At 35.6% G+C, this 17,681-nt stretch overlaps 3 protein-coding genes across 3 annotated transcripts; 1 reads left to right on the top strand and 2 right to left on the bottom strand.

The window, feature by feature from the left end:
- Positions 1-1,611: 1,611 nt before the first annotated feature.
- Positions 1,612-3,978, bottom strand: LOC126701754 (geranylgeranyl diphosphate reductase, chloroplastic). Its single transcript, XM_050400102.1, has 2 exons — positions 3,077-3,978; positions 1,612-2,596 (listed from the first exon to the last, which is right to left on the bottom strand). Exons 1-2 carry the CDS (start codon positions 3,773-3,775, stop codon positions 1,895-1,897), a joined length of 1,401 nt encoding a protein of 466 aa, XP_050256059.1. The 5' UTR covers positions 3,776-3,978; the 3' UTR covers positions 1,612-1,894.
- A 3,177-nt stretch (positions 3,979-7,155) lies between these two features.
- On the top strand, positions 7,156-9,129 carry LOC126702778 (GDSL esterase/lipase At1g74460). Its single transcript, XM_050401628.1, has 5 exons — positions 7,156-7,470; positions 7,723-7,853; positions 7,967-8,206; positions 8,300-8,549; positions 8,678-9,129. Exons 1-5 carry the CDS (start codon positions 7,236-7,238, stop codon positions 8,986-8,988), a joined length of 1,167 nt encoding a protein of 388 aa, XP_050257585.1. The 5' UTR covers positions 7,156-7,235; the 3' UTR covers positions 8,989-9,129.
- Positions 9,130-16,534: 7,405 nt separating this feature from the next.
- On the bottom strand, positions 16,535-17,448 carry LOC126703111 (uncharacterized). The gene is made up of 3 exons (XM_050402029.1): positions 17,282-17,448; positions 17,120-17,178; positions 16,535-17,003 (listed from the first exon to the last, which is right to left on the bottom strand). Exons 1-3 carry the CDS (start codon positions 17,361-17,363, stop codon positions 16,887-16,889), a joined length of 258 nt encoding a protein of 85 aa, XP_050257986.1. The 5' UTR covers positions 17,364-17,448; the 3' UTR covers positions 16,535-16,886.
- Positions 17,449-17,681: the final 233 nt, after the last annotated feature.

Below are 17,681 nucleotides of genomic sequence, written 5' to 3'. Positions count from 1 at the left end.
GTGTCAATTTCTCCTTGTTTGGGGCAATTACTCGTCCCATCAATCCTCATGTCAGAGTGGTTGGGAAAAGCTGGATAGCATGGTATGGGGTATGGGCTTGTCAAGTGCTGGGCTCCACGTTATGGTGTTGGCAGCTTTCTTGCTTGTACTGCTCTTGTACTGAGTTTGTCCTTTTCTTCAGGCGTTTTTGTGAGGCGTTGAGCGTGAGGTTGTCCTCGGCTACATTCTTGGGCCATTAAGGGGTTCTCATCATACCTTCTCGGCAGTAGGGCTCCTCGGCTTGGACTTTGGGCCCTTAATGTGAAGTGGGCCGGGATTTCAAATTTCAGACCCCACAATAATAATGGAAGCTTTGCAATAACTTTTACAAAGCTTCTTCTCAAAAAAAATAAAAAAAATACAAAGCTGATTTTCAATATATATATATATATATTGTTTGTGGTTTTAGATTATTCATGAGTCTGCAATCTTCCTTCATCTCTTTTTTCTTACTCATTGCTTTTTTACCCTTGTCAACGCTTGTATCTAAGTAGAAGAATAGTTAGAAGCACATATCGTGGTAAGGGATTGGACAATTTCATTGAAGAAGTAAAAACTAAAATGGGTGCATTCTTAAAACTTATTGACCCATTGTTTTAATAAATTGATCCATTCCACATAGCCCATAATGCTCGTAAAGGGACATTGTTGTTAGCGTTGCTTGGCTCTTGAGCACTACCTAGGGGTTTGGGGCACCATTTCTTTCTCTTATTTTTACACTGTTGTTAGTGTTGCTTGGCTCTTGAGCGCTACCTAGGGGCACCATTTCTTTTATTTTTACATTGTTGTTAGTGGTGCTTGGCTCTTGAGCACTACCTAGGGGTTCGGGGCACCAATTCTCTCTCTTATTTTGTTCACTTTGGTTGGTTGATGAAAGTTGAGAGACATCATAGTAAGAACTTCAACTCCAACCGAATTATGATGGACCTTCCAGACCGAATTGGCCACTTCTTGAAGAAGAAGATCTCATACCAACCAAGACCACTCGGAGGGGTGGACAAGGCAACTTTGATGATCAAGTCAGAAAATCAATGGAGAAGAAGAAGAGTGAAAAATGAAAGAGTTACAGTGCACAGAGCTTGCAATATTTAATTTATACAGCATGGGAAATAAGTTTTTTTGGTAGTCAAGACAGTTTTTTTGGACAATTTGTACTCATATTGGGTTGTAGTCCCAACCCCCTACAAAAATGAATTTGGCATACCGATATTTTCAATAACTTGTTTGCTAAAAGATGAGACAAAAAGAATTGCATTTTAAAAAAAAAAAAAAAAAACCTAGTTTATTTGATAAGAAGTAAGACAAAAAGTGGTTTAAGTAAAAGGAAGCAGATAAAATTTTGGTGCCAAATATATTAGACATGGTTGCAACTATTGAAAAAGAATTAACAAAACAGAAGCATAACATAGACACCTTATCTATGACAAAAACTAACAAACAGGCCCTGTTTATCAAAACAGAGCTGCCAATCGACATATCATGCTGCCCTCTTTACTAAAACAGAGAGCTGCCACTGCCAGCCAGCAACAGCATGCTTTTCGGATATACATAAGAGCTAAAGAAAAGCATAGATACAATAAGGTAACAGGCACTTGCAATTCACTGGCATTCATAATATTCATGTTGCCTATAGGCTATAAGTCTATAGAACACAAAGGGCATTACATTGATGCACTTTCTGTCACTATTACTACATAAATTTTTTTTTTTTTTTGATAGGACTATTACTACATAATTAATGAAACATCTCTGAAGTTAAACATGGAATGCAGCTTACTATCCTGGATAGCGGCAAAGAACTTGCTCTCATTCAGAAGTACGAAAGAATTAAATACATACAACTAAAAATGCTCTCTCATACACTAAGCTTGTCCATCTCCTTCTTAAGTGCATTAGCCCTCACCAAGCTCCCAATTGTGTTCACAGCCAACTTCAAGTCCTGCAAAGGATTCCCAGGTGCCACTGTTTTGTACAAGTAGCTATCAAAGGTCATCTTCTGCACATACTCATCCGCGCACATCTCAACAAACGCTTCCCTAGCCGGGTTTGACCTATAGAACACCTTTTGCAACACATCCAAGACCTTGTAAGTTGGCCAGTAAGTCTTGTCCCACTTCTCCAAGTACTTCCTCAAATCCCTCTCATCTACCATCCTCTTCCCATTCTCTGACCCTTCAACAATTGCCTCAGCACACATCCTCCCACTCTTTGCTGCAAAATAGATACCTTCACCCGAGCATTTGGTCACATACCCTGCTGCATCTCCAACCAATGCTACTCTTCCCAGCAATCTACGTGGCCGGGGGTGTTCTGGAATTGGGTGTGCCTCAACTCGGATAATTTTACCACCCAAAATCTTGTCCTTGGCTCTTTTCCTGGTTGCTAGTTGGAACTTCTTGATGTCTCCTTTGTGGGTCACTGTGCCAGTGCCAACAGCCACGTGATCACACTTGGGGAAGACCCAACCATAGAAGTCGGGTGAGACATCATCTCCAACATACATCTCAGCAAGGTCCTCATAATATGCCATTTTATCATCAGGGATTTTGATTCTCTCCTGCAATCAGAGAGACAAATCTTGAAATCAGGGAAGTATTACAATGTAAGTATTTGTTTAGTAAGCAACAATTCCATTTCTGAAAATTGGGTCAAATTTGTGTCCATTCCTAAAAATCGGGTCAAATTTTGAGTTCCTTTTGAAACCTGTATGTCTACTTTCCAATTAAAAATGTTTCACTCATAAATTTGTTTAGGTGTAATTGATACTGTCATCTACTATTTGAGTAGCTTCTGAACCTGGCTAAAACCGAACAAAATTTAATTGATACATCCCAAATTTGATATGTTTTGGCATCAAAAACATATCTATAAACTCATAACGACGATGCACATGTTATAAGTATTTTAAACAATATTCAATTACTAGAAGTAATAATATATTGAAGCTGGGGCCACAATCATGTAATAAAGTATATTATACCAAGCACATAATAGTAACATTACAAACCTGAATTATGTAAACTAAACATTAATTTACCTGAAACGCAATGGCGTAGTCATAATCACCAGCATCAATGGCCTTAGCGACACGAGAATTGGCCCCATCAGCACCAATCACAGCATCCACCTCCAAAGTCCTCTTCTCCCCAACCCCACCAACCTTCCCATCGAACCCATTATAATGCAACACATAAGGTGAAACCCCATCTTTAGGCACATCCATCTTCAAAAACAGCCCATTGATAACCTCAGCACCATTATCCTTAGCTCTTTCCCTCAAGTACGCGTCCAAAACCTCACGCCTCACCATGCCAATGTACTCATGGGGCTTCAGTGTCTGCCCAATATCCACAGCCACGTTTGAGGGAGAGATCATCTTCATCTTGGTGACACGGCGGTCAATGATGTCCAATGGTAAATCAAACTCACCCACCATGCAGAGTGGGATAGCTCCACCGCAGGGTTTGCAGTTGTCCATTTTGCGCTCTATGAGGTAAGTCTCTATGCCACCTTTGGCTAGAGTCTCAGCGGCTGCGCCACCAGCTGGGCCACCACCGATCACTGCCACTCTGAGGTTACGGTTGGTGAGTCTGGGGCTTGATTTGGAGGCCAAGACTTGGAGTTTGAGCTTTCTGGGTGGTCGTGTTTGGGATTGGGAAGTGAAGAAGTAATGGGGTTTCTCTGTTGAGACTTGTTGGCGGAGTCCCACAAAGGATTTGAGAGCAATGGAAGCCATTTTTGGTTGGAGCTGAACTAGGGAGCTGTGAGAGTTTGAGTTTAGGACTGAAAGTCAGTAATAAAAGTTTAGGACAGTGTGTGTGACTTTTGTTTTTTGATGGTGGATATGGTTTGGGATATAAGGAAATGTGGGACGTTGGATATTGGGAATGGACGGTTGGGATTGGATGTGGATAATGGGATAGATTTTTTCGGGTCTCTTTTGGTTTTGGTGTTACGGTTTTTTCGTTTATAAATAAAGTGGTCGAGTTTATAATAAGGTGGATGAGTTTAAGCCACGTTTGTTTTGGTTTGGATTTTAGTAGGGGTCCTCTGGGTATCCCACATGCTACCAATGAGATTTCCACACGTCATTTTTTAGAGTTTCAACTTTCAAACATTTGTGTTTGTGGTACTATTCTCACAATGACTTACGCACAAGAGGGACCCATGAATCTGATGAGTTGACAACCATGTTTATCAAAGTTCTGCCCAATGATGTACAAATCAAAACTTAATTGAGCGGTTTGGCATGGTTTTTAATTCATTATCAGCCATTTACTCACCACCACTTTCACTACCACCCCAACCACCATCTACTCTACATTTAACATACGTATATGTTTGTCAAATATCTAGATTTGCATCCTTTTCTTTGACTAAACAATATTGTTTTTGAAGGGTAATTATAGAGAAATTTCTAGTAATGTGATTTAAATTTTATAGAAATATATGTGTAAGTAAAAAAAGTGTAGGAAAATATGTATGGGTGCAAAATTTATTCTCTATGAGCATTCGAGTTGTGCTATACTAAATGTCATTTTAATATATCAAAATATATTTTATTTATTTTACTATACCATTTTACAATACACTCTACATCATATATTCTATTTTAACATTCAACAAATTAATATAATATTATCAAACCATTAAAATAATATAAACATCAAACACAACCCATAAATCAAACATGAATAGACATATACACTTAGATTAGATTAAAGTAAAATTTCTATCTTGTATTTTAAAAAAATAAATAAATCAAACACTGTAACCACCACCACAATAGCCTTTAAACACATGCAATTAATTAGACACAAAGATCACCAATCACCATACTTGAGCCATTGCCATTGCCAGAACTACCATAGACAAGCCATAGCCACCACCCACAACCCATAAAATCAAATTTGAACAGACCCACAACCTAGTCCCGCCACCAACAGCTCACCAACCACCACCAAAAATCAACTGAAATGAAGATATTATAGCTGAGTTTATGCGTTTTGTTGACTCAGTGGCTAGGTTCCCCCACCACTAATCCACCTTGACACAACTCATTGATCCACCTTACTATAACCCACCAATCCACATCTAGAGAGAGGAAGAGAGGTTGTGAGTGAGTGAGAAAGGAAGCGAGGAGAGGTTGTGAGTGAGAATTAGAGAGCAAGAAAGGCTGAGAGAAAATCAGACTGGAGAGAGAGAGAGAGAGAGAGAGAGAGAGAGAGAGAGAGAGAGAGAGAGAGAGAGAGAGAGAATAAAATAACCCAATTTTTTTTTACAATTTCCATCTGTACAGTTCCAAATTTAGAATTGTACTGTTCATAAAAGCCAATTTTTTTAGCATTTAGAATATCTAATGTGGAAGGTTTTTTGGTGTTTGTTGTGCCAAATGCTAAAAATTTAGCATTTGGCACACCTAATGCCAATGCTCTAAGTTTCACAAATTTATTTATGTGCTCTAATTTAATTTAATTTAATTTTTTTTCCGTTCATTTCAATTCTCTAAATTTCAAGTTTATTCAATTAAGGTATTTTTGTTTAATTCTGTTAAACTTAAAAAAAAAAAATTATAGAAAAGGTTTTTCAATCATTAATTGGACTTAAAAAATAATATTAATTTGAAGAAAAAAATTCAAAATCTAGACAATTAATTGTAATATTTAATAGAAGTTGATGAAGATTCCTTAATTGAATAAACTTTAAATTTAAATAACTAAAATAAATGAAAATAAATTTAGATAATTGAAATGAATTCTAATAAAATATAGATGCTGAGTTATATATTTTAGGCTTTTTTTTTTTTTTTTTTTTTTAATGAGCAAAAATTGGTAGGCAGAATGACCGGATTGAAAAGAATCATTTTCCATGGGCCCATCGCTGGGAAGAGAATATTCCATGGTTTCAATCTCTCTAATCAATTAACCAATTTCGATGGGCCCATCTCTTTCGTTTCATGCCTTTGACCTCCCTCCATTTCCTTTTAAATTCTCAAATTCTTCCAGCCGAAACTAAGGTGATAGGATCCTTATAATCACCTTTGTAAGTGCTTCTTTATTTCGGTGCCCATCTCTGTTGGGCCGCTTGTGGTTTTTGCTTACGCATCTCATTTGATACACATAACGATGTTATGGCAGTTCTGGGCATTCCTTTTTGTTGTGGCCCATTTGACCACATCAATAGCAAAAGCCTGCTAATCGTTCATAACAATTTCCTCTTCCTCGAACTTTAATCACCTCAAGCCCAATGGACTTGTAGAATGTGAGAACTAGTTTGTTTTCTCTTATTAAACAAAGTAAAAGTAAAAGACTAGCAGAAGACTAGAAGGTTTTCAAGTTGACTGGTTTATCTTACAATTTGCAATATTTTATTTTTTGGCTTTAAATATAAGTTAAAAATTTCTGGAAGATTGCAAATAACAAGTTTCCCAAACTCATTTTATTAAAACATGTTCTGGAAAGTTTGTTTTTCATGCAAATCGCCAACCAAATGGTCCTTCACTAGAACAAGTCTAGGCCTATTTACAATATCAGGTACCTCACATGGTTGTGAATTCTTCAATTACACAGCTTACCGATATTTAAACCACAAAAGCAAGCTGCAAAGAATGGGTACAAAATTTCCTTACCTATACAAACCGAGAATGTCCAACAAATTAAACAATATAATTGTTTTACAATTGTTACAACATATATGGTTGCCCCCAACATTGTGAAAACAATACGCCTCTAAATTCTTCATGCACAACATTTAAGTAATCTCCTATAGTAGGTGAACTCACAAAATCAAACATTAGACCACGCAAATATTGAAAATCTGAGCCTCACCCACTTTTATTCCATGTGTATATTTTATAATTTTCATTCCCACGCGCTCCTTAACCACACGAAACATTATGGTATTCCTCTAATTAAGAATCTAACGTATAATATTTGTACAAAATTTTATATTGTTTTTGGGCTTTTTGGACTCATATCGTTGCAACAAAATCATGGTAGTTGAAGTAGGTTAGAATCACCCATGGTTGGTTTATCAAACACATCCTCTTTGTTACGTTGCTTCTCTACTAGGATTTTACACTTCTCCATATGTTTAAAACCCCAACCCAAATGTTCTTAATTCGTATCCTAAAACCCCATTTCACTAAAACATAACTTGGAGCTAGGCATTGAGAAAATAGCTGCAATTTATCAAACATGAACTTCTTGGGGGTACTAACAATATTTGTGACTGTCCTAGGAATTGCCATTGATGGATGCAATTGCAAGACAGTGCAGTTCATATTTGGAGACTCCCTCTCAGACGTTGGAAACAACAAGTACCTAAGCAGGAGCTTGGCTCAGGCAAGCTTGCCATGGTACGGTATTGATTTTGGCAATGGATTGCCTAATGGGAGGTTCAGTAATGGACGCACAGTGGCTGATATAATAGGTACCTACTTTATGCACATGCAGTCTCAACTTTTGTGATAGATCCATTTTATGGTGCAAATTAGATATTACAAATTTAAATGTATATGCATCTAGCACTACGCCATTTAAAATTTTAAATGACATGATAGTTTGTATCCAGTTAGATTCAAGAATTGAAATCTTGACTGTGAAATGGAGATGATCTTGTTTTGTATCACTATGCTAGAAAAACTTGATATGCAAATAACACTAACTTGTGCATATTGATCAGGTGATATCACTGGCCTCACAAGGCCACCAGCCTTTCTGGATCCATCTTTAACAGAAGACATAATATTGCAAAATGGAGTCAATTATGCCTCAGGAGGTGGTGGGATTCTGAATGAAACTGGCAGCCTATTTGTAAGTTGTAACCATTAACAATTCATACTCCTTGTGTAGTTGTGTTATCCCTCTTATCTCGTGAACAACAAAATATGGTCCAAGCTAGACTGAAATTTTTTGGTGTCTTGCAGATACAAAGGTTCTCTCTTTATAAGCAAATTGAGCTTTTTCAGGGGACAGTTGAACTGATTCAAGCCAAAATTGGAAAGGCGGCAGCAGACAAGTTCTTCCAAGAATCTAGATATGTGGTTGCCTTAGGGAGCAATGATTTCATCAACAACTACTTGATGCCAGTTTACTCGGATTCGTACACTTACAATGACCAGACTTTCATTGAGTATTTAATGGAGACACTCAAAGCACAACTTAAGGTTAATTAATTAACTAAAAATTGTCAATCTTCTTCTTCTCTTTCTTCCTTTAAATTTATATTTAGCTGGATTGTTTTTTTTTTTTGGGTATAGATTTTGCATGGCTTAGGAGCTCGACAGCTGATGGTTTTTGGGCTAGGTCCAATGGGTTGCATTCCACTCCAAAGGGTCCTCAGTTCAACTGGGAATTGTCAGGAAAGAGCAAACAAACTGGCTCTCAGCTTCAATCAAGGATCAAGCAAGGTTTTAGATAGTTTAACCAAAACACTTCCTAATGCAACTTACAGATTTGGAGATAATTATGATGTTGTCAATGACTTGATTACCAATCCACAAAAATATGGTACGTAGTTATATTGACATTGAAACATTTAAACTTATTTTCACGCACTTCCTTTGAGCTTGGTTTTTATTTTTTATTTTTTTAGTATCTATGCATATTAAACATTGCAATGAATTTGATGCTTGCAGGATTCAATAACTCAAAAGATCCATGTTGCTCCTTTTACAATATTCGACCAGCTCTCACATGTGTTCCTGCATCAACATTGTGCAAAGATAGAAGCAAGTATGTGTTTTGGGATGAGTATCACCCAACAGATAGTGCCAATGAGTTAGTTGCTAAAGAGCTCATCAAGAAACTTGGATTAATGGATGGTGGCGCACCCTCCCCAGCACCTGCAGCTATTGCTCCTTCCCCAAAGTCTGCTCATACTCATTCCCCAAAGTCTGCTCATGCTCATTCCCCAACCTCTGCTATTGCCCCATCCCCAGAGGGATAGTATATAATCTAATTAAGAAATTGTTTCTGTTCAGCAAATGCTATTATTGTTGTTCCAATATCTATATGGAATAATTTTCTTTGTAGTTTCCAAGAGTTGGTCATGAAATAAAGTAATTAATGTTATGGTTTGTGTATTCAATTACATGCACTTTTTTTAAAACCGCTTTGCATAAGGAAGAATGATCACATTCACTAATGGCATTATAATCTATAATCCTTAAGATATCTATATATATTTTTGGTCAAGTCCCTAATCCAATCCTACAAAATATGGATACCGTAGACTAGCTAGTAGTCATATTTGACTTGTATTTCATACGGATATATATATATATATATATATATATGTACACTCACATGAATCATCTTAGAAACTCCATGAACCAATAGTGTAGTGAATTGAACTTGGTATCTCCGAGTTTACTTCCCGCTCCAGACCAATGAGTCAACCACCTAAGTATCCCATGGGGATAATAATAGTCATGTTTCACCTAATTTTATAAATTGAAGTGTAACACTTTAGTTGGGCATTTTTCTATAGTTAAATATCAATTAAATAATCTTTATTTCTTTCTTTCATAATGATCATAATATAATAATTCATTTAATCTTCTTGTAATAAAATCAAAGTGAAGTAGGATTTTATTAGTCTAATCTTGAAAACTTTTTTCTATAGACAGGATTGTAATGCAAATTGTCAACAAAATCCGAGTGATTAGGTTAGAGTTTCCTTAGTAATTAATATGTGATTAAGTTAGGGTTCTTAATTATGACCCAAAAATACAAGCTAAGGCTAGTCATGTGATTGGGTGGATTTGGGTGCTTAACACATTTCAAATCCTGCACCTTAGTTCCAAACTAAAAAATTTACTAGTACATTAGCAAATAAAATTCAAACTAGTTTGCAACTCCTTTAAAACCAAGTGGTGACTCCTCCTCTTTGCCTTAGCCCACATGGTTTGCGATGTACTCTGACCCATGTGTCAAATGGGCTCTCACTTAGAAACTCAGCATGCTTCACAACTATCCATCATTGAAGACCTCTATAAAAATCAATGGAGCCTGAGTTAGGGTGATCACAGTTTCCACCTATTGATTTTAAACAATTCTAGACGAATTTAATAAGGAGGTGGTATGCAAGAACTTTTTGTTCTTAGTGCTGCCAAATGTTACTCAAAAGTTGAAGCAAATATCACGTGTTGGAGTTTAGTATCTTTCAATACTTTAAACTCCGAGGTCAAAATTTCTCCAACTATGGAAGTGAATCAAGTGATGCAAGAAGTGCTACTACAATTCCATTTTAATTTAGTTTTGCTTAATTTTAGAAGCCAATAATATTTTTATTGGTCATTAGACTTTATTTTAGGTATTTTTAGTTAATTATGTTATTAGTATTTATTTAAATTCCTAGAGTTAAACAGCGTCTGTGCAATGAAATAGAAATTTCCTAAGTCAGTTAGAATTAATGTTTTATTTCTTATTTTATATAAACATATAATAAAATACTAATTAACATGTCAATGATGAATAAAATTTCTCTTTGAAAGTTTTTAATAGTCTAGTATTATCTTCTCCTAAATTTTCTATTTGCTTAAGGTCGCAACTTTTTCTCTTAGCTATTTAACTTATTTATTTATGTATAACTTTTTAGATAAAGTAAGGTATAAATATACTTTAACCAACTTTTAACGAATAAGCAAATAATTCAAATAAAAATCTTTTGTCCAACCCTTTATGCTCCACCAACTACAATGTGATGTGTTCAAATTTATTTATTTTAAAATTTAAATTTTTGTTACTTTATAGAGGGAAAAAGAAAGCTACATATAATATAGTATGATTAGTGGAGTATAAAGTGAAACAATCTCTATCATAGTGAGAATAAAACATTTTTATTCATAAGCTTCCAGCAAAAAAACTACATCTAAATACACATTAATGATGACTTCAAGCAACACTAGATGCTGACTTCTAAGTTTTTCTTGTTTTTAAATTTCGACTTTGCATCAGTTTTTGTTTTGTCCTGCAACACAAAACTTCTTAGAACCATAGCTTTGTACTAAGTAACAAGATCAATTTTGTTAAGCTACAGAGCCTAACTCGCTTGGTGGACTCACGTGCAGGAGTTTCCATTGAATTGCCAAATAGCTCCATTTTCCTGGATTTGACGTCTATCAATTGTTAGCCGATGAATCTCAATTGGGTAGTAATGGCATGGCAATTCAATTGAAGCTTCTTTGACAAAGTCCTGATTCAAACACTAGCTAGCTACCTTAATAGCTGAAATGGGGTGCCACTTTGCTTCCTCATACTACTTTTCCTACTTTTTGTAATGAGCCTTTCTGGCGTGGATTGCTTCCATTGGTATGGAGACATATTAATGGAATTATAGTGGTTGTTCCACTACACTCAAGGATTCGTGTCCCTTTGAACCTTTATGACTGGCCCAATTTAGTGTAAACTACGTCTACATCTAACCCTAGATCTCGTAGCATCTAAATATACTCTACTAGGGTTCTCTGTATTGCACATAGGCTGTCAAGCTGAATCATGTAATCCTATTGTGTTTACTTTCTCATCTCTATAATAATTTCCTTCAATTTTTTTAGTAGTCTTTCATTGACCTCCAAGACAAATATTTTAACAATAAAAGTCTAGTGACACACAATTTTACAATTTCATTCACAATATTTGAGACGATGAATTTAGACTTTGATGAAGATTTTAGAATAGATTTTATTTACATGAACATGATGCTAAATAGCATGTGTTGGACTCTTGGAGTTGGCTCATTTTTGTTTCTGGACCACTGACCAAAGGGTCTTATGGGAGTGTTTAATTAGAGTTGGGGGTGCACGGGTCAACACCCCCTGCGGTAGGGGTATTTTGGGAACTTGCATGAGCAGGGTTATGCTATATAGAAACACTATTGTAACCCTAGTTTCTTAGATAATGGATTATTAGCAGCTCACTCCCATAGACATAGGCATGTGTACTCTTAGCCTTTTTAGCCTTTCCAAATTGAGCAAGTGCCTACATTGATTCCTGAACAAGTATAGAAGTCTAGTTAGGCCTTAGATTTGCATCATCAGACAGAACGAAAGCTGTTTCTTTATTTTGGATTTCCTGCAGATCCCTTTTAGCATTACATGAATAAGAGACAACATTAACACTAGAACATAATCATGAGCATTATATATGCAACGAGCGATAGCCTTACCCTTCTAATACAATTGTATTTTTGGCTTTGAAGAGGTGGTGATGATCTCTATGTATTTCATTTTCTTCTAGGACTTGAAATGTGAAAAATATGGAATACAGTATGTTGAATTGCAAGGAGTAGCATGCATATGAGTTACCGCTCACTTGCTCAGCTTTGTTTTCCCTATTCCAAATTTTCCTCACATGGAATTATGCCTGTATAGCAACATTACAGTACTTCATTATACTAAGGTGATTGTCACATCGTCAATTATAGCTGTTGGTTTTCTACTTTTGGGGTCATAGAACATGTTTCTGGTTTATGCATTAGGAAACTAAAACTTAAAACCAACCAATTTCCCTATAATGGATTCAATTACATAGTGCCACCTAAGATCTGACTTGATCTTTAGAAGCCAAGTTAATCAAATACATGTTTGAACTTTAGAGCTAATGCAACTATATGAACTACTGCACAACTAAATTGGATGTGTCAATGACTAGTAAATCCTGAAGACTATCCCCAATCCTGGCAGGTGAATTCTATCTCCTATCTTGGTATGCATATGTCATTATATATATGTATTGACACATATATATTTAGAGAGAGAGATTTTCTGAGAGGATGTTACCTTGGAGATTTCATTTTAATAAATCTGTCCACATTTGAGAAGCCACAGTACCTTGCACTAACAAACCGAAAAGCTACATCACAATGGAAAGGATACTCCAATTAAGCATACTACCAGGGTGAAGTATGGTCAGGCCTGAATTATGACTCAACTTTAAATGTGGCATATAAAACTTTATTCCATCAGAAACATTTAACAGCTCACACTGAATCTCACTCAGTTCCAAAATATCAAGACCAAGGTTATGATTTTGTGTAAGGTTTTAAGCAAGCATGAGTACAGATTACGCATGGTTGGTATATATCCAGTGTGAAAATCTGTTTCTGTGAAAAATTCAGAATTTTTTAAATTGATTACTTATTTTATACTCTGTTCATAGTGTGGTAGCCTTTGAACCTAACTTGGACACCATAAAAGAAAGCTATCCTAGGATAGGACTCTTTACATTAGACACCAGAAGATAAGACTCTCCAATGCAATGATGTTGTTTGACAATGAGAAGCAGGAAAGAAAAGCTTAATCATTATACTTTAGCTATGAGAAATTGTTGTGAAACTTCCGTTAAGTTATTTTCATGCACTTTTAATTAACTATTCTTGGTGAATTATATTTTAATTTTAGTTGAAATTGTCAAGCCATTCAATATGATTTCCTTTTGTACAAAAGTCAGTACTAGAAGATAAAATTGCTAAAAGTTAAGAGAACAACAACTTAGGAGCTGCACTATCTCAAAGAGAAAAAGTAGTTAAAGATGCCAATTATAAATAAAGACTCCAAGTCTCCTTAATTATACGATCTTTCAGCCTTTCCATATCACACACGCCATTAGCATGCAGTAAATTAAAGGATGGCATGATGCTTTTTACACTCTAATGGAAGAATAGACCAAAGAGTTGAGTATTGTTTGTTTAACATTGCAGAGTTGACTTAAGGATTGTTTATGTAATCTATGAGCACAAATGCATGTTGTTCTTCTGCCAATTTTCTTTGATTCTTAATAGAACTCCTATCCTCTTTAAATTGGAAAAACTGCCCCAACCTCCAAAAAAAGCAAGCAGTTTTGTTGAAATTATTTTCCACAAGCAAAAACTTCTACAAGTTCATACTTCATTGGCTTAGAAATTTTTCTTACTTAATATGTAAAAATGCCTTCAACATACATGAAAACCAATCTAACATCAGTTTATGATAGAGAAGAAAACATTTCAAGTACCAAATCAAACTTTAGTCTATTTTATGGTAATAAATATGCTTTAAACAGATGATCATTTTTTTATTTGCAAAAAGAAAAGTCCAAAATGCCAAATCATCATCCAGTTGTTAGAAGATTTTTTGCTAGCTGCTACTGCCTTTTTCCCATCTGTCCTGATGTGCATGAAGTTTCTTCACACCTCTGCTCTTGATATGATTTGTTTATACACCATGCTCTGGACTACTACTTCTTTTCTAAGTAAGTTACATTTTCATAATTTAATGAGATTTTATGTTTCCATCTTTACTTTGTGGTCCATTCCTGTGGTACATCTGCACCTTCAAATGCCATAGTGACCAACAAGTTATTCTCCATTTTCAGGGTGAAGTTCAAAAAGGCCCCCGGCAGATGGGGAAGTGGTAAGAAAGTGGGTGTCTACCACTTCTACAATCCACTTTCTCCACTTAACACAAGCAATTGCACAAATGCTTTGAGATTTTTTTATACAATGAACTTTAAGTGGTCTACCTAACCTACTTCTTTAAAGAATGTGGATTTGTTACTAATAGACTTTCTAAGAACTTTGTTGTCCAGCAACAACCCATCAAAAGAATTTTCTGCAATTTATTTCTCCTCTCTTTTTCACCAAAGAAGGGTTAAAAAGGGAACCAATTTGGTGGTCCAAAAGGCAGTTGAGTTGTCCTTCACGTAAACAGTTTGTTTATGTTCTTTATTAATATTGATTTTATTTATTTATCTATACTACTATAATTGTGGGTGGTTTTTGCTGCGAGGTCGTGAAGTTGGAAGAAATCTTCAGCATCCTAAGTCAAATGAAGATACGTATCTCATTTTTACAAACTATATCATATAATACTACATGCAATTTATTATTGTTGAAATGAGAGTAAATGCACCTCAAGAGAAATGAAAAGCAGAAGGATGAAAAAGCACAAGTTTCTTATGGAATTTCATTAGATCAGACATACTGAAATATAGAAGAAAGTCAAGAAACTGATATCAAAAAGTGAATCAAACTCAAAACATAGTTCATGAGTACCACATGGCTTTAAGATGCCTATCAGTGAGGATTCATAATTTCTGAAGCTGTAAGGAGCAGTAGTGAATCAATGTTAGCAACTCAGTATTCACCCTGCCCTTCTTGCTCCAATTTAGATCAGATTTCGAAAAGTATTTTCCATTTGTCTAAAACCATTTCATATAGAGGACTGACACCAAATTAATGATTCTTTCAGAAAACATGTTCAAGAGGAGAGTCATCTTCTGCATCCTTGCAAAATGTTTGCAGAAAGAATAGAGGATGAAACTTTTCTGCGACAGGACCAACCATTTTTAGGTATAGCACTTGAGTAAATTACAGGGTGAGGAAGGTTAGTAAACCTCTTTTAATGCTGGTGCCTTAAAAATTTCTCAGGCTATGCAGCAAAGGCTTTTTGAGGCAGATCTTACACTACACATTTGACTTTTACTTTCTAGATAACTTGCAAGCCAAGAATGAAGATTACTTAAAATAATCACAATTAGGATCTTTTGAAGGAAAAAGTAAGGGCTTCAAGAGCTGCTTTTGAGCATTTTATGCAGCAAAAGTAAGGAAAGCTCCTCCACAAAATTACCACAGTCAAACTGGAATGAAGCTTATGCTGCTAAGTGCAAGGCAGTTGGAAGAGGTGGTGCAAGAAATAGTTGTGGACAAATTAGGGATGGGATAAGTGTAATACCCCCGATTGTGTAAATTTTATTGGACTGGATTGTATTTGTGACAATAAGCTTTCTATATTCAAACTAATTGAGGTCAGCAGCTGAAGGTACAGCTTTGAGAGGTTTAAAGGCGGTGGAGAGCATGTACTTGAGAATAGTTATCATGGATACTGATGCCAAGCAGATTTATACCAAAGTGGTGAAAAATTAAACCATGACAGCATGGTAGATTGCTGTTATCCTCACAGATATGCAAACACTAGTAAAAAGACTTGCAAGCTTGATTCAAGGAACTGCAACAACTGATACAACCAATGTTTTCTTGAGGCTGTTGCACCCTACAAAGGCACAAAAGGGTGTCCTTATCCCCATCCTCATTACTTGAACACTAAAACAAGGATTAATTTTCATCTTTCTTTTTGATTTCTTCTTTATTTTAGCTTTAAGGCTTTTCTTGTTTTAGTTTGTTGTCACCTTTTTCTGCTTCTCTTTTGTTCTGTTTTCTATTTCCTTATCTTCAAGCCAAAATAAAATGATAAAGATATTCCAATTATACCACAAAGGTTAATAAGAAAAAACCAATAGATGGAAAATGTTTGACTACTGATATAAATTAAAGAGCTTTGTGAACAGACCAACGGTCCTGGAATCTGTAGCTGCTGCCTCAAATATCAACATAGAGAAAAGCTGCTTGTTCCTGCTTTACCAATCCACATTCTATTTGATGAGCTATGAGTATGTGAGATGCTACACACAAACAGACACAATTGGATCTGAAGTTCACCATAAGGTCCATAATATAACAACTGGTATGCTATGCATCAAGCTTTTTAGCAACTAATAGTTAAAATTCAAGTTCATACAGATAGTTAAGTAGATCTGCCTGCTTCAAGGCTATCACATTAACATAACTGAATTCTACTCTAGTTATTCATATCTCTTTCTCTCGTCATACATTATTGCTATCCAAATTTTCCTTCGTCGCTTCTCACGCCCAAGAAAACAAGAAGATAATAAGGCTCTTGAGTCTTGATCTACTTAATTGAGTAATTAAGAAGCATATTCTTTACTACTGCTATCCCAAACACTACATAATATAATGAAGAACACTCCTATCGCCTAGAAAAACTAATATTCACAACAGCATTTCCCTTATACTGGTGGCTTTGGAGTGTGGCGGTTATTGGCTCCTGATCCCGGGTAATCATGCAGCTCAAAATCCATCCTTCCAGAAAAGGTTTGTTCATCCCATTTTTCCTCAGTAGCTAGCTGTGTATGAAAATAAGAAAAATGAATTAGTATGTTGGAATATTAGTGATTGGCTCTTAGATATCATAAATTATGGAGTAAAATTTTGGACTATCTTTCATCAACTTTGTTATTACCATGTGGGTATTCTGTGAAACTAGATGAACTTGATGCCCATGCATTAGGTTTCCGATTCCTACAAATACAATAAAACATTTCATAAGAAGGAGAAAAGAATATGATGATGATGATGATGATGATGATGATGAACATCAAGAATAAAGTTATTGGAGATTTACTTGTGACTGGGACAGCGTTCAAGCTGATAAGTTGAGAGAACACCAATAAGAGTACAAGTAGAGGAGAGAAAGTGTTTGCCATTGCTTTGGAAGTATTCCAAGTGACAACTTCTATGAATGTTGTTTCTCATAACGCTAGCACTCAATTTATACATGTAGGTTAAAGATTTTTCTAGACTTTTTGTGGCATGCCAAATAACCATATTTCTAAAGTCAAAAAAGGTGATAGGAACACAACATTATTGGTGGGGGCTTAACGCTGCATTACCAATCTTTGCAAACTTCTGTTCCCTTCTCTCTCTTTTTCTTTTCTCAATGTAAACCACAGATGTGAAAACCAAAATTCATGAAAATTATAGTTTAGTCGGCAGTGAGAGAAAATGGAACACACTATGCTAGT

This window comes from Quercus robur, chromosome 10, assembly GCF_932294415.1.
Source record: "Quercus robur chromosome 10, dhQueRobu3.1, whole genome shotgun sequence".
Lineage (NCBI taxonomy): Eukaryota > Viridiplantae > Streptophyta > Magnoliopsida > Fagales > Fagaceae > Quercus > Quercus robur.
The sequence above is the reverse complement of the archived record's forward strand: the minus strand, read 5'-3'. Positions and strand labels throughout refer to the sequence as shown.

Bases quoted from the DNA above. Each gene is read 5' to 3' on its own strand.
- LOC126701754 (XM_050400102.1), bottom strand. From the start codon at position 3,775: ATGGCTTCCATTGCTCTCAAATCCTTTGTGGGACTCCGCCAACAAGTC. The intron at 2,597-3,076 runs GTAAATTAATGT...CTCTGATTGCAG, and splicing joins ACTACGCCATTGCGTTTCAG to GAGAGAATCAAAATCCCTGA.
- LOC126702778 (XM_050401628.1), top strand. From the start codon at position 7,236: ATGAACTTCTTGGGGGTACTAACAATATTTGTGACTGTCCTAGGAATT. The intron at 7,471-7,722 runs GTACCTACTTTA...CATATTGATCAG, and splicing joins CACAGTGGCTGATATAATAG to GTGATATCACTGGCCTCACA. The intron at 8,550-8,677 runs GTACGTAGTTAT...TGATGCTTGCAG, and splicing joins TACCAATCCACAAAAATATG to GATTCAATAACTCAAAAGAT.
- LOC126703111 (XM_050402029.1), bottom strand. From the start codon at position 17,363: ATGGCAAACACTTTCTCTCCTCTACTTGTACTCTTATTGGTGTTCTCT. The intron at 17,179-17,281 runs GTAAATCTCCAA...TTGTATTTGTAG, and splicing joins GAACGCTGTCCCAGTCACAA to GAATCGGAAACCTAATGCAT. The intron at 17,004-17,119 runs GTAATAACAAAG...TTTCATACACAG, and splicing joins TTTCACAGAATACCCACATG to CTAGCTACTGAGGAAAAATG.